Below are 21826 nucleotides of genomic sequence, written 5' to 3'. Positions count from 1 at the left end.
CCTTGCTTATGCTGAACTTGGTGACCCACAGATTCATGCACCTGTTTTTTCCCTATCTGTAACATAATCAGAAAGCAGCAGTGTGGTAACTTCATGTCCTCATTTTACCTAGCTGCTGTTTTGTTTCCCTCCATATTCGATTGTGAGGTTGTTGGTTTTGGTTACTTTTTTTGTTCTGTTTTTTGGGGGTTTTATTGTTTTGCAGTGGTTTGTTGTTTTTTTTTTAGTGCCGTGCATTTTACCTTTGTACTTTGAATAGTAATAGAAGAAATAAAACCCAAGATAATAAGCAAGCTGTATATGAGCTTTCATAGCAGTAAAATTTTGCTTCTTGGAAAAATCAGTATGTCTTTTGTTTGACTTCGTACTGAATTAATTTTTTTTCCTTCCATGGTTTATCTCTCCTTTTAATGCTACTCAAGGTCCACAGTGCAGCAACATCTTTGGCAGCAGATCTTCTAAAATACCATACAGATCATATGGTTCTCAAAGCATTAAAAATCACAGGAGTAGAAGGAAATCTTGAAGCTGTAGCAGAATATACTTGCAAGCTATCAGAGCAGAAAGAACAACTTGTTGAGGTGAGTTCACAACACCTTTCACTGTGTAAGACACTTAGAAAATGAGTGGCTGGATTTGCATCAATCTGTTCTTTAAGAAGGCTTTGGTCTGTGTTGGTGGTTTTTTTTTTTAACTTTGTTTTCCTGGTATGTTGTTGAATTTTGTATTGTTCTTGGTAGGGTCTGAACCAGAGGTGTCACTGTGGCATACAGGTGTTGTAGAAAGCATATACAGTTGTATCCAATTCTCCTCTTGGATCTAGACTCAATCTGTATGTATATGTTGAGTCTAAAATATTAACAAAAAAATGGGTTTCTAGATCTAAGAAGAGATGATAACCCTTTTCTTTCAAGCAGGAGGCATCTAGCAATAGCTGAATCCAAATATACAATAATGCTGGAAATTATGTGGTAAAGTTTCTTAATTCAGTGAATTTGACCATTTTGAAGGTCTTGTGTCAGTCAAGAAAGCCACTGAAAATCTTTCTCCTTCGTGAAAAGCAGTTTGTATGTTCCATGGACTGATGCATTTATGGTTTTGTACGGTGGTATTCACACATATGAATAAAGAGGACTTCTGAGTACTGAGACATCGTGGTTTGTAGGAGTGGCTGTGGAGAGGATGTCTGCCACCTGTACCTTGTTGCTGTGAGCTAAGGTACCTGTACAAGTAGGAGACATACAAAGATAGATCACTTTGATCTGAAATATGGGTCATGAAAGCCAGCAGCTGTACTTGCATGGTATCTAATAGTAATTTCTAAAAAAATACACACTATACAGGGCTTGAGGAAGTATAAATAAGCAAAAGCAATACCATTGAACTTCCAGGACTAGCAGATCAATGCTGTGAATTTTTGATTTCAGTTTCAATGTCCCCTTTATCTGTGACTATTTAGTGTTCCAGTGAGACACTGATTTTTGTTTTCAGTCATAACCATGAGGTTTAGTGTTTGCATGTGAGCATTTCTGATGGACAGTGCAGTAGGTTTCATAAGTGCTGTCTCTGTCTTAGAAAATCCTTTTGATCTGAAAAATTCCATGTTCCTTCTTGAGCAAAAGTTCACTCTTAGTCTTAATGAAGAAGAAAAAAAAAAAGGATGTTAGCTTACTGTGAAAGGAAACAGTATTACTTCCCTAAACTAATTTGATGCTGATTTGCTCAAATATAATTCAGTCCCCTGGATGATGAAAGCCTACATTTTCCACATCATTGCTAATTGCTGAATAAGCCTGCTCTGGTGAAATTATTTAGGCTACAGTATTACCAAGTTCTATACATGTGTGATTGCTTTCAGTTTTATCCTGTCATAAATATGTAAAATTGTTTTTGTTTCATTTTAATTTATTTATTAAGAATTGTGTTTCTCTTGGTGGTTTTCTACACCTTCCAAGTCAGAATTTTTATTGTAAATGCTCCATGAGAAAACACCCAGCTGTGTGGTTCCCTGTAAGTTTCTGGACTGTCAGAAGTTTTTGTTTGTGTGGGTTTTTGCATGTACACCTTTTCTCACTACTAATGAAAGCATATTTTTTACCATTCTTTTCATATTTTTTTTTTAAAAATCTAGATGTGTCGCTTATTGAGGCATGTTTCTGGAACTGAGCCCCTTGAGATTACTTGCATACATGCAGAAGACACCTTTCAGGTCACTGGCCCACAGGTATGTTTAGCTTTCAAACTGACCACTTCTACTAAACATAATACATCAATAAAAATTACTTGTGTGAATTTTTTTGAAATATAATGTTGAACTGTTCAAAGCAGTTCTAAGAAGGAATTACACTTTAATGCTGGGTAGCAGCTAAAAGAACACACAAGGAAGATCACCAAGCCTGCAAATGTCAGTTGACTACACTACAAAGACATAATAGTAGCAGTTTAATTTTGTGTTTTGCCTGTGGAGGCATTTGTGAATTCATGTGGAACGCTATGTCCTAGGACTTGCAACAGCAAATGCTTTGTTCTCTGTCCAGATAATTTCTGCTGCAGAAACACTGGCATTACACCCATCTAGCAAGATTGCAAAAGAAAACCTTGAGGTGTTCTGCGAGGCATGGGAGTCTCAACTGAGTGACATGTCTTTATTATTGAGAGAAATCAATGATGTGTTTGAAGGAAGACGAGGTAAGAATGCTGTATGGAAATAGAAAAATGTAGTTTTCAAAAGAGATAATCTAAGAATTTTAAGTGTGATTTAGGAAATACTGTTTTCTTAAGAGAGGAGTGCAAGAAACAGTTCCACATCCTGTGGGATCTAGGTATCAATACACATGTTATATTGGTTTTGTATAGATATTGAATCAGGCTGCTTACTGGATTTTCTCAAATAAAAGCAGCCAAAAATTTAAAGGTCTAGTTTTGTGTATGATTAGGTATGTTTAACTTTCTGCACTGTGGTTAGTTCTGGCAAAATCAGATGGAACTGTTGAAAGGACACAAATGCATTAGACACAGCTCTTTGCCACCAGTGTCCAGATATTAGGTGTGTAGGGCTTTCATCCCACCTTTTGGTTTGTCTAAGACATATCAGCTCATGAGAGTAAAGATACAACTTAAATTGTGTGGCATGTTTAATTAATTTCCTGTATTTTAGCACAATACATATATCCATATATATTCTATACTGTCAGCTTGCCTTGTATTCACTTCATAAAGTAGTGAATGTAGTTATTTGATTTTTAAACTGCTGTCCTTCCTCCTGGATGGAATCTTTGACGACTCTGCACAATCTTGGGATATTTGCTCTGGTTGGTAAGTTTATTGGTATTTGTACAACATGTAGAAGAAAAGCTTGGAATCTTAAGGAGAAAATTCTGTGTTTACTTTTAGCACAGGGTACTTTACCTTTAAAATGGAAGGCATTTTGGTTTTCATTTTTGTCCAACATAATTTTTTCCAGATTATGTCTTTAGTGTAGTCTGTCATACTTCTTGCAGCTATGTGTTTGTTTCAGTCTTTAAGGTATAATACAGATAGAATGTAATATATAATAATACTGAATGTCTTGTATTTTTAAGAGAATTGCTCAGGTTTTAAAGTTTAGAGTTAGTTAAATACAGGGACTTAATTTTTTGTATCTAAGATACAGAAAAAGTAAATCCTTATTCAGGTTAGATGACACTTTATCAGTGATACAATACTTCATCTTGCTATTAACGTGAGACCTATTAACATGAGACCTTTTTCCATTTTTGGAGCTTATTTTGTCAGTTTAACCTTCTGTACTTGATTTTTTTGTGTAAGCAGTTCTTTTCTGCCAGCATTGTGAGCACAGTAGCAACCAGCCACAGGGTGTAATATTTTAAATTGTTGCTGCTGGTTGCTAAATGAGTGTGTGCCTGAGCCTCAAGACTTGTAGAAGGGAAACAAATGTTGAAATTCTAGGTGGGTTTACAATACTTGTGTGTAGCACAGGTTATTGGGAATTTGAGACTTTTGAGAAATACATGATTGTTATCCTACTTGTTCTTCCACCTTGGTCTGGAATGCCACATAAATATGTGTAGCAGTCAGAGATTCTGTTTATGGGCCTTTTAACATTCAGCAGGTTTTGGTTTGTTTTGGGAGCCAGGGACATACTCTCTTTCTTTAAACATAACATTTTATAAAATGAAACTTAAATAATGGTATTGCTCTATTATTAATGTGTTAGAATAAATTTGGAATTTCTAGGGCTGATAATGCAGTATCTGATTTTTTTCATACAGTGGTCTAGCAGGGTTGAATGGTAACCTTTTTATGTATTTATATCTATCTGTGCGTGTGTACATACATATATATATTGCTATATTTAAAAATAATAAGATGAGAATCATGCAGCCACAGCAAAGCATATACTTGGCTCTCCAAACAAATTGTTCTTGATGTGAGGTGCCCAGCTTCCTCTGTAGTTAGTAACTTTCTCTTGGGGCTGTTGATGGCAGATAACACATTTCCCATAAATGGCACTTTCCACTTTCTTTAAAGCATCATTTCACAAGGGCAACCCAATGTCATTGCTTGAAGGAGAGAAAAGAAAATGGATAGGTGTTGGAGGCTATCTCATGCGTAGACCTAGTTGAAGACTACCTTCTCCTGTTTGGCATAGTCAGATGAGTCTGTTTTATTAGCATCTCTCATTTCCTTAGTCTTTCAGCATAAATTGTTCTGATACCACCACTGGTAAGATACTAAGTGTAGCTTATGTTCTCTATATGGCCTCAGGTACATTAGGCCTTGCATTGCCAAAACAATGCTTAAGAGATCATGTCTCCATTTTCCTTGTCTTTTAGACCAACCTAGTAGGGACCTTCTCTCTGAATCTGATTTGTTTCATATTAGCCATCAGTTATCTCCTTAGAAGTAATTTGGTCTCTTATATCCACCTATCTTTTACAAAGTTTTTCTTTGTATTGTGAGCTAATCTGGTTTTGTTTGCTTGTTTTCTCTTGTTGGACTTCAGATTGACCCTTGTCAGTAAAAAAAAAAAGTGGAGAGGGAACCTCCTTCTCCCCTAGTAGTCCCACCTTTTTGCTACCGGAAAATACCCTGAAGTTACCTTGACACTTTGGACATCTCCTAGAAAATACAACTGGTGACCTAGTAAATAAATGACACTAAAATATTTGTTTGCTAAGAGAGTATAAAAGTGACATTCACAAAACTTTTGCCTCTGAACACAGTGAAGTTTCACTATTTCATAAGACTTTATTCTTCTTGTAATTCATGATACTTGTCTTAATGTTGAGGTTGCTAAAAGTGTCTTTATTTTACAGACTAAAATATATCAAGTGCTTTATTCCTAGTAAAGTTGTGATTGTGTGTAACAAAATATAGAATTACAGTAAGAGGTATATATTTTTTTTCTCCTCAGCTTAAAAACCTGTATTTTTGTACTACCAACTGAAATGTTTGGCTTTGTTAGAGAGTTCAGAATACAGCTTGAGATGCAAAAATTGAATGGTGACTAAATGTGCTGGACACAAAAAATAAAATAAGCATTTTTCGGATTATACTAGATTCACATTGTTTATACTAATTTCTTTATTTTTACAAGCAATTGCATAGCTCCTTATCCAGTTTTTTTTCATAACAGCAAATGAGGTATTTCTCATACTAAGGTTCAAAACTCACTTGGATAGAGGGCTGTATTTGGCTTGAAAGTGAAGCAGTATTTTACTCAATTTTAATATAATCACACCAGATCATGCCCGAATTTAAATGGGCTTGTCTTAGGGAGCAGGGTGCCACAGGCATGTTGGTGTAGGGGAGGTTGGTGAGACGCCACAGCCCAGTAACTCTCATCTGTATTTTGAAAATATTTCTGTGCTGTGCAGAACTGTATGGGGAGGTAGAGTTGTCCCTCTTTTACTCAGTCCTAAACCACTTCTTAATCCAGCGGTGAGGCCCATTCTGCTCAATGTCAGTGTATCTGGTCTGGGCTTAGGAGAGTGACAGGCTCCTCAAGAGGGAGGCTCCTGCCACCTGGGAGGTTTGGTTCTGCACGCACAGGCAGGATCATTTTGTTTCTTTAGCTTTGATACTTAACTCTGAAACTCCTGTACTTGGAGGTGGATCACTTGACAGAAGTACCTCTCATCGGTCCAAGCTGTTGGATATCAGCCAGTCTCTTTTTTTTCTAACATTTTGGTTTCAACAGGCTGGATAAGAATATAAATAATTCTCTGATTGCTCCCTTATAACTTGGTCGGAAGTGAGAGAATGGTTGATGAAGATAATTTACTTTTCTGCTCTCCTCTTTTGTTGTGCCCACTTGATTTGCGAGGAGTTAAATGACCATGACGATTTGGGAGGGCCGTAGTTGATGAATAGGCAATACAGATCAGAATTTCAGAATGAAGACATTTGAATTCTAGAAAGAAGAGTGAAGCAGGCATGCTGCCATCCTCTCAGAGAAGAAGTGACATGAAAAGCAGGATTTGGAAGTTGAAATAGATGCACTTTGGAGGGAAAGACATGATTGGAACTAATAGAAAGCATAAAATTGGAAGACAAGAAGAAATAAAAATAAATTATAAGTTAAAAAAAATTAAAAAACGAAAAACATGTTAGAGAACATGCATTAGGAAAGCAAAGGCAGACTCAAATAAATAAAAAGATCATAATGTGGCAAAAAGCCTCATATTATTATAGCAAGATCTGACACACAAACTAGGGAAATTAAATACCTGAAAAATTATATATATGTATTCTGTTAATGAAGTGAAAGTTCTGTGATTATACTGATGTAATTAAGTATTTTCTGATTAAGTAGAATTATCTCTGCCTTGAGTTGATCTGCTCTTTTGAAAGTTCCTGTGTCTGTGGGTCCAGTGAGATGTGGTTTTTGTTTGCATGGTTTTTTGGTTTTTAGGGTTTTTTTAAAATTGTCCCAAGATATAAATAGTAAGATCCTTCTTCTTTCTGAATATAATCAACTAAATGAATATGAGTAACTAAACCTTGCAAAGCCAAATAATGGGAATTACTTCAAGAGCAAAGGCAAGGTTTTTTCTTATTTCTGTTTGCTACATATTTCCATTTGGTTTCTGTAATTCTGAATGTTGACCTTTTGTGTGTGAGACGTGTGTCTTCTCAGTATACATTTGTATTCCATTTATTATGTCAAATCTTTTCGTGTTTGAACTTATTTTTTTTTAACAAGGCACAAGTTTTGACATAGCTCCAAAGGAGATCTTTTATGCTGCAGCATTTTAAAATTACAAGTTAGCTTTTGTTCTTGGTATGTCTTACATGCTTTCTTACATGCCCTTTAGCTGATGTTTTGATACATGGGATATTGTAAATCACTTCTCATAATTTGTATCAGTCTTTAGGGAGAAATCTTGCTTGGATACATGTTTGGGCAATTAATATCTGAATAACTCTGCATTCTGAAAAAAAAATAGTTAGGCAGCTTGTTCCCTGATAGCTCATTCATCTTTTGCAAAACTGGGTAGGGGAAGAGGTGATATTAGAAAAAAGTAAAGTTACATTTTTCATATTTATCAGGAGGGTGGAGAGACACTAGTCAACATCCTAAAAGTTGTTTTTTAGGAGTCAGTTGCCTAGACATGGAGCTCACAGTCTTTCTGTGGTGTCAGGAGATAAAGGGCATGCTTTCAAAAAATCATGAATGCACAAAGGAACTGTCTTCTGAGGACTCAGAACGGAATTTCTCTAGAAGCTGATACAAGATGAGGAAGTAGCGACTGTAGGAGGGTTTGTTGCTCGTCCTTTGTTGAGATGCCTCATCTCTGTGTAAACCTGGTAGTGACATCCATTGTAGTACCCTTGGGGTTTTTTGAGTAAAATCTTATTTCTTACTAGCTTTTAAGGTTGTTATTTATTTTAATTTCGTTTAGCAGTTTTTCCTCTCCTGAATCTATTGCAATAAATGTAAGTCTTCATAGATCATTATGGCTTCTGGTAGCTGAAGCTCTAATCCCAGGCTTTTAGCCCAGGCTCTGTTTCTTCTTTTTAATAAAATCTTCTTACGAACTTTTAGGTAACACGTAAAAGGATTTTTTTTCCTGTTTGTTTTGCTCAGATTTGGAATATTTGAGGCTCCCAGTGATACAAGAAACATGTGAATAAGTGTGTAAAATGCTGTAGAACTTTTTTCTTTATAAAATACAATGCATGTGGGATACATATAGTACAGTACAACGTGAGGGTTTTATTGGCATATTTTAGAAAAACCTGCCTAGATATTTCTTACCAGTGGCAGTGTCTACTCCAAATTTTAGACCATACAACCCATGCCAAAACAAGCCTTACATGGAGCTACCCACTGCATGTTCTATACTTTGCAACAAAACGAGTGCATGTAAATAGTAAGTCATTGGAGAGAGTTGCTTTACTCCCTATGGAATACAAGCAAGGGGACTAGAAATATTACTGAGGGAAACTGTTCAGAGAAGCTTTCTTAACTGCCAGTTGCTGGGAGCTAAAATCTGAACAGTACAGAGCTCTTGGCCTGTCTCTCTGAAAGCATGAGACAGAAGATCTGCAATATTCAGAGAGGAGAAATTACAGGTAAGTAATTTGCTTTTGTAGTACTGCAATTTAAGGATGGATGAAGTAAGGCATTTGATCCCATTGATTAAAATGTGCATACAAATTTTGGTATAAACCTGTGTGTTCTTCATAGGAGAGAAGCGTGTCTACTTGTCACTGCCCAGACCAGGGGTAAGTTGCTGTTGGGTTTGTTGTATTTACTTTATATCTGCTTTTATCTGTTTGAATTTTCTGTATCACAACTTGATGGGGACAGCAATGTCTTGGTAACAAGTCCTGAATGGATGGATGGATGGTTGACAGTAAAATACCAAACTTTGTCAATTTATTAAAGGAATAATAAACAGACTGAAAACTATGGTAACTAGTTATGTAATGTGCTTTGATCACTTTGATTGTACATGAACTTTAATTCCTGTTTATTAATATGACATTTCTTATCACATAGCTCTACTGTCATGCTATATAATTTAAAGATGCATTGTTGCTATTAAAACAGTAAGAATATGCTTCAACATACCAAAATTTAAAAAAAAAAAAAATTACCAAGACTTAACACTGTAGCCCAAATTGACCTATTTGGAACCAATGGACGTTTGAACCTGTTGTAGGCTCTTCAGATAATGGGTTCTTGTTTCCTTCTGTGATCTTAAGTGTGTTTAATGTAGAGAAAAAAGTTACACCAAATATCCAGGTTTAGGTGTGAGATATTGAATATCCTTAGCTGATTATAATTGATATTACATTCTTTCTGAGAGCATCTGTATGTTAGGAAACCTTCTAAACCTTGTTAGTATCATGTCATCAGTCATTTCATTCACTTGCTACGAACTGAATCTTTTCATGGGTAGGAAAAAAGGAAAGAATGATCTCAGAAAGTACAGTAAGCTCTAGCTTGTTTCTTTCTCTCCATGCTTTCTTTCCTTAACCTGTAGTGTTCAGGAATTTGGGTGTGAAATGATCCCCTGTCTCTCTGTGTCTTCTGTTGTGTAATTCTATGACTTCAAACACAATACTACTTCTTACCCTTAAGAAGAGGAAAGCTCATACGTTATCAACCCAATCTGCAGATTTAAATAGAATATAATGTTTGGCTGCATGAGCATGGGTGAATTCCACGGTTAGGGAACTAAATATTGAAACTGCAAACAGACTGGTTCAGTGACTTTTGATAGGGTTTTTGTCCTTCACTGTCTAGAAGCTACATAGCTCCTAGACTTCAGCCAAAATTTAAAGAGAAATTTGAAGTCAGATTTCCACCTGTTGATTCATATGCCTTTTAAAATACTCTGGATAAAAAAATTGTGCCCAGGATTTAAACAGTTCTGCGTTGTTATTCTCTGAGAGGTTGCTGCCTTCTTTTGAGTTTTGTAAGATACTTACCATTGAGTGGGAGTTAAAATAAATGCACAGTTCGAAAGTAGACAGGAGATGTAGATTACTTCCATAAGACACTAGAGTCTCTTCACAGACTAACTTCTTTGCCTAACTGATGCGTTAAGCTTTGGAACTGCCTCTCTTCCCAGTGCTGTTACGCTCAGTAGTGCCTCTTCTCTCCCTACTGTCAGCACAGAGGTCTTCTGTGCCTGGCTAACACCCACGCTGTCCCTGCACAGAGGCCATGTTGTTCCTGTCGATCTAATTAGATTACATATTTTGTTACATCTGTTTAATTGCAACTGTGCTGTTTGCTGGTAATGAGTGGCATCCCAGATCATGCCGTAGCTGAGGACCAGAGCAGCAGTGCTGATTCATGTGTGTGCTTACTGCATGGGTATATTTTTTTCTCTATAGTATTAAGTTGTTAAATCATGTTTTAAAAGCAGAATAACTTGTCTGCTTTTTTAACAATTGTAGTATTCAAATAATGCAAGTGAACACTAGAGTGGAGAAAACTACAAAAACATTACAAGATTTCTTTAGTTATTTGTGGATAGAAAAGCTTAACCTGTGCTAGAGGGCTGGTTTTCTTGAGTACCCTTCATTCTTGCACCTTAAATATTTGTGATACCTTCTAGCACAAAATTTGTGTTTACATGCAAATTTAGTTTGGTTCTGTCTTCCTTTCTTCTTTTAAGATGCCTTAAGACCAGCATTTCTTAAACTGCATCTCTAATATGCAATATAGTTAAATCACAATTGAGAGTATCAGTTTTACCCTTTGTGCTAAATCTTTGAGATCAGCATTTCTAATACATAGGCAGAATTACAGTTCCAAATCGGGGGAGACATTCATAAGATTCAGAATATTTAAACATTTCAAGATGGAAAAAAAGAAATGGCATGAAAGCTAAACTGAGCACCAAATTGCAGTAGGAAATTCAGTAGTAGTATTTTACTTTTGCTCAGACGCCTGAAGTGAGAGATGCAGATGGTGGTGCCAGGGGGCTTCATTTCTGATCCTGTTCATAATGAACAGTGTTGGGGTTTTTTTCCCCCTCAGGCTTTACTGAGCTTAATTTGCCCAAGTACTCCCACTAATGAATACAGCAGCTTTTTTCAGATTCTCAGACAAGGGTCTCAGTCCTGGTCTCCTCCTCAGACATCATCCATCCTCTTCCTCTGTCTCACACCTCTCCAAGTTATGACACCAACTTTGTACTTGCTATTCCTCTGCAATCCAGTGCAGTTTGGGAACATGGACTGTGGATCTCACATCTGTTAGTATTTGCTGTCTTTGCACAGTGACAGCACCAGCACACAATGTTAAAGCCAGGATCTGCAAATTAATTTGAAACAAATGATGTATTCCTGCATAAGTGTGTCATGCAGTTGGCAAGCACTGCACTAATTATTGTTTAATCTGAGCCAGTATTTGGCTTGCAGACAGACTGGTATTTTCAATAGTTCATGACTTAAATAAAAGAAGGAAAAATCAAAGTGCCACTGTTTGTTACCAGCTATTTCAACAAAGGGACACAGAAAATGAGCTACACTAGTATTTACATGGGTTGGAGCTTACATCAGCTGACTAAATCAACTTCCCTGTTACATAGTGTCATCTTTGATGATGGAAAAATCAGTGCAGGAGCACTTGATTGAGACTCTTTAGTCCCAAGTATTACTGAAGATTTAGAGGGTAAGGGGAAGAGATTGTACTGCATTAGGAAGTGGAGTCCAAGAACTGTGGAAGAGGTCTTTTCCTTGAAATTTCAGGCATCTACAGGGCACAGATGCTGTTTGCATATTCCAGTTTCAGGAAGGCAGACAGAACAGGTTCTCAGTTTCTACTGAGAATTTTGTGTAAAGCACTAGAACTCTCCTGCAAAGTCTTCCTCTGAGTATAGAGCTACCTCTTATGATTTGTTAGTAAAATGATTACAAATTCCTTTTATTTAAAAATATTATTTTTGTTTGAAACAGAAGCATAATGCAAATCTGAAAGCATTAAAGCCAGTCAAACTAGATACTGAGGTAAGATGCCATCATTTTTGTAAAAAAACTCCTTTATTATTTTTATCTTGTCTGAAGAATGCGTTTTCAAGTACCATAAATGTGGTTACAGGAACAGGCAAAAATTGCAAAACTTGGATTAGAATTGCATCTGCTCACATCTGATGTGGATTCTGAGACAGAGAAATGGGAAGATCAGGAGAATGAGATCGTGCAACATGGACAAGGCATGTCAAGTATGGCCTACTCCATGTATTTATTTACCAGGTAATTACATTGTATGCAGCAAATTTTGGTGGGAAGAAGAGCATTAACAGTGTTTATAAGAAAGAAGATAGTTTCATTTTCGGAGTATAATAATTGGGACCCATTCAGAAAGGAACTTGATTTTATCCTTAAGCTTTATAAATTTTTGTAAATTTCTAAGCTGTTTAGTAATAAGATTAGGAGGAGTTAAAGGGCTGCAGCACGTCTATTTAAATATCTCTTGGGGACAGAAAACATTTTAAGAAGTATGTTCGTAAATACTTTGAAAATCAAGGGAATTAAAGCACAGGTATATAATCTTTGCTGTACTGAAAAGAGTTGTTCTGAAACTTACCCTTGTAATGTTAGCTTTCTTACTTGAAGAGTTTAGGTTTGTTTTTATTTGCAAGAGTTGAGATTTTTTTCTTCTAAGCTACTAGTTCAATAATACTCAGTATGCCAGAGACATGGATTTCTGTTCTTGTTCAGCTTAAGAGAACTGAGCCATTGCTAATTCCCCAATAGTGCTCTAGCTACTGAGGTGTCGGTATAATATTTTGAAATGCAGTTCCTGTAATAAGTTATTGTTGTGTCTAGTATCTTCTAAAAGACTGATATTTTACAGTTCAGTGGTGTGCACTGTTAAATATTCAGTGGTGAGACTATAACTTACGGAAGTAATAGGCAAAATAATCTGCAGTCTATACATGGCATATCTTCTGCTTTCTTTATTTCCCACAGAGGAGAAGGACTTCTGAAAACTACTCAAGATTTATTTCATCAAGCAGAGGTAATATGTTTTAAACAAAACAGGAGGTAAGCACTCTTGAGTGAAGGCCAAATTGGAACTTAAGTCTCTGATTCCTTACACATAAGTACAGTGTACCATGAATTGACTGGCAGCTGTAGATTTTAAGCAGCCTAACTCTGGTACGTACCTTCTGAAAGCAAACTTTTCAGTGTTCCAGTAGTAGCTTGAGACATCACTCATTATACCAATAGGTGTTACATTCCAGATAGGAGGAAGAATAGCAAATTATGGCATTATATGGCAAAAATCAGTGGACTTCAATACATTAGTAGTAGCTCAGTCCCTTATAATGTTAACTATATAGTGCTGCTCGATCCTAGTCTGAGCAGCAGTATTTTCTTGGGAAAGAAAGAGGGTGTAAAAAATTGCATAATACAAACAGAAGGAAGGGACCAAATGCAGGAACGCGTGGATTCCTTGTGTCCAGCCTTCATGCTTGTGTGTAACAGGAGACTGGTTACCTTTGATAGGACAAGATACAAACACGGCAGGTGTTATCTACCCACAAAAAATTTCTGAGCTGCCACAGTACAAAAAATAATTGGAAATCACAGGGGGTTTTATATGTAAAGGAAAAGCCTTTAAGCTTTGCTTATCTGGGAGGATGGCAGTTTGTAATGTAGCTTTTTATTTCAGAAGTCACTGCAAAGTGCTGACTTGTGAATTATAAATATATACAACAATTACAAGTATTTCCTGTTACCTTTTTACTTTATAGCACACTATTAAAACAACGAGGAAAAACTTCCATTGTGGTTCATTTTCTTTCATGCTTTCTCCTCCTTTCAGATTTTTGCCACAGAGGGCACAAAGCTTGCTTCAGCTCTTCATGCTTTTTCTGATCAGGTGATGTATGACCTCTAAAAGAGCCATTCAGCTTATGACACCAGTGCTTAAAAGCTGGCTGTGCTGTCTCCTCTGTTAACTTAATGTCAGAATCTTTAACACAAGTTGTTTTGTCTTCCTGAACCATGTTTTCAGGTACACGAGGATGACAAGCCTTTGCTTCTGTTGGAGGCTGAAAAACTCATCTCTGTGTGCAGGCAGCTCCAGATAACAGCTAAAGCTTCTGCTCAGGGAAAAAGTGCTACGTTTACAAAGGTAAGGTAAAAATTATATATATTCCTGAAAGCAATGCCTAACTTTTTTAGGAATGCAGTAACTTACTAATTCATGCTCCTGTTAAAATATGGAACAGTTCATGACAGCTGAACTTCTTGACTGGCTTCTGGATTGACAGAGGATCATAAAAATTAATAAGTACAAAATTTTGTGCTTTTGAGCAAGCATTTTTCTGCTATGCAGTATGTCACTGCTGCTGTTCCCTGTGTAGGAGAGGAACGAAAGTATTATTTTGCACTTAACATGTTTTGAGCAGCTGATGTGCAAAATAAAGAGGAAAAACCATAAGAACTGCTGTCCTTGCTGAAAATGTTTTGTCTGTTGGGACACCCCTCTCTGATAACTAGTCCCAGCCATTTGCTGCACTGCCTTGTCTCAGGAAGGGATTCTCTCCAGCATGGGTGCTGTTGTCTTCTGGCCTTTTATTTTTTTTTTTTCTTTATGTTTTCCCTACTACCAGAGAAGGGTTTCACTGAAGTTTATCCTGACCTGATCCACTCATTCATGCTGGGAGTTTGATAGGAGGCAAAATACAGTACATTGGCACCCAGCATACATGGAAGCCTGTCATTGGATGACTTGGATATTGGATGGTATTACTCTACAGGCTTATATGAATTTTTTTTTAGGGATCATAGGATATCAAGTTTTCTGTAATTGGCCCAATGGCCACATACATATAATTGATATTAATGTTTTAAGGAACAGTTTCCCTACTCTGAGCTTTTACTGACTTATTGAGTCTAAGAATCAGTAAAATAAGTAATAGGATATTTTTTCCTTCCTATTGCTTAAAGTACTGAAATTACTGTTACTGAAAGAGTTTACAGAAATGTTTGCCAAGACAATGATTTTCCTGGACTGCACTTAAAAAAAATTAAAAGGTGGGAAGGTGTCCATAGGCTTCCACTACTTTATATTCTTTTTGCTGCTGAGATCTTTTTTCAGAGAACTTCTATCAACATGCCCCTGACCTTACCCACTAGATAAAGAGAAGTACTGGGATTTTATCATGCTGCAAATGAGAATTTTCAGCAGAATAATAAGAGATGGAGTAATACTGTATATAATTACACCGCAATCCACTAGATTGCAGTAATAATACTGTAATCCACTCGAATTTCATCCAGAGAAATAGGAACTGTAATTAAGCATACCTCACTGTGGGCTTCAGTATTTCCACCACTGTAATAATTATTGTTGTTCTGTTGTTACTAATGCTTAGCATAAATGTAAATATATATAAATGTAAATTCCAACCCCCTGGCTCTATTTCTGAAATACATGCTTCCTTCTCAGTAGGTAGGTAGTGTACCCTAGACTACCCAGAATTTTTTCTGATAATATTCATATTTGCTATAAATAAATACTTATACAGCTGCCATGAAAGTTTCAACATTGTTAATTACCACAAGAAGTAGATCTGCAAAACTCAGTGGGGACTGGAGGTCAGGTTTCTTGAAGAACTGAAGTATCCCTGAGCAGCAGTATGATTAGTGTGAGCAACATGACTTCTGTGCACCTGAATGTTTGTTTCCAACTGGCTGTGGAAAAGGTGTTTCAATTTTACAGCAAGGTCTAAAACTAGATAGAGCATGCAAGCCACTCAGAACCAAACTGAGCACCTTGGGGCTACCTCCTGGTTTGTTTTACACTCTCTAAACTGAATGGGAACTCCAGTCTGTTTGTACAGTGATGTATCACTACAAAGCAGTACTAGGCTCTCAAATTAGTGTTTGTAAAGGGCCCAAATTTATAATCTGTGCTGAGTGTCAGACTTGAGGCATGAACTCAAATGCTCTAAGCTTTAAGACAACTCTTAGTGTAACTCACATCAAAGTGAGGCTTTCATGATGCATGGCTTTCTAAAGCATGCTGACAGGACATAAAACAGAAGAGAAAATCATGAAGAATTGTGATGATTCATACTTACATGACAAGAGCTCCTTTCCAAGAAACTCCTATTACTGTTTAATATTGTATTGTTAGTAGAGAATTACACATTCTCTTGGGATGTGTGTCACTCCCTTCTGCATCATAGCTCAAGTCTTAGCTAAACAGAAAGGATGCTCTTGTTTTACATGTACTATATAGAGAAATTTATAAAAATGTAGGCAAACCCATTTGATTACATGAGATTTCAGAAGGAGAAATATTACTTATTCCAGCTCAGAGCAGATTACCATCTCATGTAGAAAACAACTGCCTAACACAAGTTATGAGTGGTCTTGTTCTACTGTTAATTGTCTTGTTTAGGTTGATGCATGCATTCTGAAAACAAGGAATGTGATGACTCTATTATGCCAACTTCTTCCACTTTGCTTCAAATTACTGAGAAAGGTCAGTATTTGGTTCATCTGCACTATTTTAAATAGGCTTTGGGTTTTGTTTCATTGGGGTTGGTTGATTGATTGTTTTTAAGAAATATTCTTTTTTTTTATATATACACAGAATAAAGCAGGAAATGGTTGCCTTAAACCTGCTCCACCATGGAAAGAAGACAGAATACGAACTGGTACAAATGCACATACTCCAGAAAGGAGAGCGGAGACATTTGGCATCAAGTCTTTAGAAAATCATGTAACAAACATGACGTTTTTAGAGAGCAAGTAATTATAGCACTGAGAAATGCAGGAACTCCCATTTGAAAATAACACTTCCTGAATTTTCGATATTGCTTTCATTTGTGGAAAGTCAAGCCAGGTTAATTTGAAATGAAACTGTTGGCCTTTGTCACATCTAATAGATGTCCCATTACTTAGCTATTACAACACCAACTAGTTAAATCTTCTGTATTTTTATAATGTGAATGCCTTTCCTATGCTCACTGATACCGATTTTGTAATTAATGCTTATGAATGTCTTACTGGATGTTTCAGCCCAAAGATGCTGCTAATAGACATTTTATGTAAAGATGCCTGTGCTGCATATGCTATATGTAACACTACTGTTGAAGTCTGTAAACTCATCTCCGGCCTATATCAGTCTATATATTTGACAAAGCAGAATCAGGAATATAGTCTGAAAAGCTGTGGCCTGAAGCACTGAAATGTTATCTTAGTTACAAGTTATACCTGCAATGAAGTAGTTTTAGGAAAAAAACCCTCTTTCAGTAGCTGCACCCCTGAATTTTAATCTTGATGACATGACTGATCTTTATGAAAGGGTATTTCTAAGTGACTAATAGTCTTGACTCAAATCCTTTTTCTTTTACCCTCTCTATTTGTAGATGGTAGTTGTTGCTTCCTTTTTTTATTAAAATTTACTGAGAATTTGAGTTGCATGTTGAACCACTGAAGTATTATGCAGATTTGACATTATACCATTTAAAATTTAAGAAAATAGATACTGATTGTTACAGAATTCTGTACAAAGGGCATTATTTGACTTCAGGATGCCATGAAAATACAACCTGGTGTGAAATGTTTATTTTCAAGTTTATCTGCTCTTTGTGCCTACGCTTCTGTTACATTTTTATTTTCAATTCACCTTGGTCAAACTCTCCATATTGTTTTTGTTTAGCTGAATTTGATGATAGCTAATTCATATGATTTTTCTGTATGTTTTAGCCTTGCATTAAGCAAAACTGATTGTGGAACATAAATACTCCAACATGTCATTCTGAGCTTATTTAAGAACTTGTAGTGTTAGAACTCAGAGAAAAAGAGTACGGAAATTTTAATATACAAACTATTTGAACTGGTTTATTCTTGTATGAATCAAGCAGTTTAGTTCCACTTTTAAAAACTGGCACTAGGCCTTTCAATACTACAAAACTCACAGTGTACAATAAAAGTAGCTTGTTTAGTATCAAGTACAGATGATAAGTGTAGAATTGATTTCATGAAGAAGAATTACGGCGTTTCAACAAAACTTCCTCGTACTCCTTCTGCGTCAGAAGTCCTTGAGTTATGCTCTTGCTTTCTTCAAATTTGGGTAGAACCACTGCAATGTAACCCTCAGTTGATGGCTGTAAAGCAAGACTGAAGTAAGCAGTGAAATAAAAGTTAAAAATAAAAAGCAAGAAAGTGTCTTACCTTTTCTTGCAGAAGAGTGGGGTTACTGAGAATGTTTTCATTCACTTCTATCAGCCGCCCTCGTATACAACTGCAAAAGTGTTTAGATTCAGTAGATGTGCATGGTATGTCAAGGTAAGAAGAAAAAGGGAAAAACCTTACCTGTAAATGGTGTATTCCTCTCCATCTGATGAAGATATCCTGCACAGAGGGGCAAGTTCTGTTAAAAACTGAGCTCCCTGCATTTGGAAAATAAATAAATATATATGTAGTTTAATGACACAGGGCTTTTAAAAGTATTACCATCAGCAACATAAGTTTGCAAGCTTCTCAGAAAGCAAGGATGGGTCATAGTTACAGGTCATTGCAAGTTACAGAGCTGTGCTTCCCTACAGAAGGGAAGATGCCAACTTAGTTACATGCACAAATCAAACAGAAGCTTGTTAAGGGCTTCCAGATTGAGTCATAATTAAGTTTCTTGCAGAATAGCAGACCTGTAGTTTGATCAGATTAAAATCGGGGAAGAAACAGCACGGCTGATTTCAGTATAAGCAGGTTAAACTACACATTCAAAAACCCACCATCAAACACACTAAACTGGTCCATTTGCTATCTAGACTAGCTTGAGAAAAACAGCAGTCTCCAAATCCTTGGCATTTTCCTGGAAATAAATTTGTGTCTTTTCAGGGATGCTTATGTCCCTCTGTATACTATAAAAAAAAAAAATTACTAAAAGTGAGTGGGTTTGAGCAACACTGGAAACCACCAGTGCTGTAGGAGCACTGCACGACCTGGGCTGGGACAGCCAGACAGGCACCTCTTGAGGAAGTCTGAATTCTTCAGCTGTAGAGGGGCTGGTTTAAAATACAATACAAAAGTAACCTCCTAGGTTTCTATCCTAGAAAGGACAGAAAGTTTTATGCAGTATGAGAGATTAAAATGAAAACTAACGAAAGAAAAAAGCCATACCCTTTTTGACTTCCCAGAGACCTTATTCTGAAGTCTGCTACAGTTGGCACTGATTTGGTAATTAATGCTTTTAATTGTTTTCCCACTTTGAAGAAGAGGATGGGCTTCTGCCAAGGTGATGACACAGATTCTGAAGAAAAAAAAAAAAGTATTATGCTATAGTTTTGAGAAGCCATGCTCTTGTGCTCTAAGCAAGCTCCACAACCTTCTCTGCCTATCTTACTTGATGCCTGCTGTGCCACCCCAAATGAAAACTGCACTCCGTCCTAAAACTCCCATAAAAGGTGCTTCATTTTGAGATATTAGACAGGATCATCAAAAGCACTACACTTTTTACTTAAACAGAACCACTGCTTTTAAATAAGCCAGAGCTGTTCTGTCTGTTGATGTACCCTGTGGGAGCATACTTTGTTCACTTGACAGCTAATAGCTGAAGTAGATACTCACTTAAACAAGTATGAGCACAGTACATTTTTGTCACAAAATGTAATGCAAGGCAATGTTTCTCAGAACAGCTAAAGGCCATTTGTAGTGAATAGTTAGAGAAGATAAATCCTTCAGTGATCTGGGCTTTATTTAACCTGCTGCTTGCATTTCATCTTTTTCTAAAGGAGGGTTATTTCTTGCCATGAAAGTGGACAGTTTGAGACAAGCCAAGCTAAAGAGACAGCCTGTCTTCATCCCTGGTCCAGAACCATGCATAACACACAAGCATGGAGAGCCCAGAACTTGCCAGTAAATGAAGAGAGATAAAGCTTTTCTGTTCAAGAGGAGCATAAAACCTGCAGTGAGGACCAGAATTAACAGCACAGTGACTGCAGAGGAAACCAGGGCACAGAGTCAGATCTTTCCCTGTGGATGCTGCATCCATCTCCACACACTCCTAGAGAGTTCTGGCTGCGCAGCTCCCACAAGAGGGAGCTGGATCCTGGTGAATGCATCCAGCATGCCCCAGCAGCAAAGCTACCTCCACTTCACTCCAGCCTCTTTCTAAGGGGGAGATGGCAAATCATTTATTTGAACAGTCATCTGTTGGAGCTGAGACCTTGCAAAACAAAAAAAAATCCCCCCAGAATTTTATACTGCCTAGAAAAACCAAACTGAGCTACAGCCCCACGCATAATAAGGGTAAAATACTTCACAGAGCATTTGGCTAAGCTTCTGTGTAAGCCAATATTTCACAATTCAGAGTAGCAAAACAGTCTTCATAGACATTTGAACAAATTTTAATTTCCTTTTCCCCCACATCAGTAGGATTTAAAGTACTGTTTATATCAGACAACTGAGACTAGTAACTACATATTTAGTATTTAGTACATATGCAGGGGTGGCCTCTCTTGCCGTTGCTGTCATGCCTTTTATTCACAGGCACTCTGATTTCTGTTTTGAAAGAATGAGAAAGAACTGCAGAAAACAGCCACAGAGAAGCTCCAGCTCCAAAAGGCTGCAGCAAGGCAATGGTTCTGCCCTGTGCCAAACATGCTCTTCCTGTTATTCTGAATTCTTAACAGGAGCAAGCAACCCACTGGGAACACAAATGTGGCCTCACCTTCCCTCAACACGAACCATTGGCACTGCCAGTTTTTGTGTAGATAGTAGTTAGGTTTTATTCTTCCCTCTGGGACCAAACACCCCAGAAACACTCCAAATGCCCCAACAGGCCGCTGCTGAGGGAGGTAAAGTATGAGACTCCAAATAAGGTACAGGTTGATTTATTCCAAATAAATGGATATCCAGCTACAGCCAAGCAGAAGCAACGCATGACATTTTCCCATCTTGCCTTCACCATCCATAGTACACAAATCACAGAATCACAGAATACGCTGAGTTGGAAGGGACCCACAAGGATCATGGAGACCAACTCCTGGCCCTGCACAGGACCATCCCCAAGAGTCACACCATGTGCCTGAGAGTATCATCCAAATGCTTCTTGAACTCTGTCAGGCTTGGTGCTGTGACCACTTCCCTGGGGAGCCTGTTCCAGTGCCCAACCACACTCTAGGTACAGAACCTTTTCTCTAAGGGCTTAATATCCTTCTTATATTGTGGTGCCCAAAACTGCACACAATATTCAAGGTGAGGCCGCACCAGTGCCGAGCGAGACAATCCCCCCACTCGAGCGGCTGCTTTGCCTGATGCCCCCAGGACATGATTGGCTCTCCTGGCTGCCACAGCACTGCTAACTCAGATTCCACTTGGCATCGACCAGGACCCCCAGGTCCCTTTCCGTGGCACTGCTTTCCAACATCTCACTCCCCAGTCTGTACGTACATCCGGGGTTGCCCCATCCCAGGTGCAGAACCTGGCAGTTCCCCTTGCTGAATGGAAAGCGAGGCCAGAGTCCTGCCGGGGGTCAGAACGCGGCGGGCAGAGGGCAGACCCCAAGCCCCCCCGCCCCACTCGCCTGTTGGAGTGCTGCAGCACGCAGAAGTCCTCGCACGGCCGCCCCTTCACGTCTGCAACAAGGGCACAAACACCAGTCACTGCCCCGTCCGCCCCAGGCCCCAGTCCGGGTCCCCCCCCGCCCGGCGGTACCTGGTTTGTACCAGCGCGTAAAGTACCGCTCCGCTCCCACCCGGACCCGCCGCCGCCGCCCCCGCCTCAATCCCGCCCATCCTGGCCCGCCCAGCCGGCGCGCCCGCGATGACGAGGAGAGGGCGGCCCCAACCCGGCCCCCTTCTCGCCGGCAGGGGAAACTCCAAAGAAA

General features: G+C 38.0%; 2 protein-coding genes across 2 annotated transcripts in view; one reads left to right on the top strand and one right to left on the bottom strand.

Moving 5' to 3' along the window:
• The window catches only part of CTNNAL1 (catenin alpha like 1), a 43232-nt gene extending 26403 nt beyond the window's left edge, over window positions 1–16829 (top strand). Inside the window, exons 10-20 of the mRNA XM_029958894.1 lie at window positions 423–581; window positions 2132–2224; window positions 2538–2688; window positions 8696–8733; window positions 11926–11976; window positions 12068–12222; window positions 12943–12991; window positions 13802–13858; window positions 13994–14113; window positions 16391–16474; window positions 16586–16829. Coding sequence (XP_029814754.1) covers window positions 423–581; window positions 2132–2224; window positions 2538–2688; window positions 8696–8733; window positions 11926–11976; window positions 12068–12222; window positions 12943–12991; window positions 13802–13858; window positions 13994–14113; window positions 16391–16474; window positions 16586–16747 — 1119 coding nt within the window. The 3' untranslated portion in view covers window positions 16748–16829. The remainder of the gene's footprint in view (window positions 1–422; window positions 582–2131; window positions 2225–2537; window positions 2689–8695; window positions 8734–11925; window positions 11977–12067; window positions 12223–12942; window positions 12992–13801; window positions 13859–13993; window positions 14114–16390; window positions 16475–16585) is intronic.
• The window catches only part of ABITRAM (actin binding transcription modulator), a 7902-nt gene continuing 635 nt past the window's right edge, over window positions 14560–21826 (bottom strand). The window contains exons 3-8 of the mRNA XM_029958892.1: window positions 21655–21815; window positions 21524–21575; window positions 19120–19249; window positions 18313–18389; window positions 18172–18241; window positions 14560–18104 (exon numbers count right to left, since the gene is read on the bottom strand). Coding sequence (XP_029814752.1) covers window positions 17976–18104; window positions 18172–18241; window positions 18313–18389; window positions 19120–19249; window positions 21524–21575; window positions 21655–21815 — 619 coding nt within the window. The 3' untranslated portion in view covers window positions 14560–17975. The remainder of the gene's footprint in view (window positions 18105–18171; window positions 18242–18312; window positions 18390–19119; window positions 19250–21523; window positions 21576–21654; window positions 21816–21826) is intronic.

The sequence above is a fragment of the Manacus vitellinus genome, unplaced genomic scaffold, assembly GCF_001715985.3.
Source record: "Manacus vitellinus isolate BGI_N305 unplaced genomic scaffold, ASM171598v3 scaffold_17_pilon, whole genome shotgun sequence".
Lineage (NCBI taxonomy): Eukaryota > Metazoa > Chordata > Aves > Passeriformes > Pipridae > Manacus > Manacus vitellinus.
The sequence above is the reverse complement of the archived record's forward strand: the minus strand, read 5'-3'. Positions and strand labels throughout refer to the sequence as shown.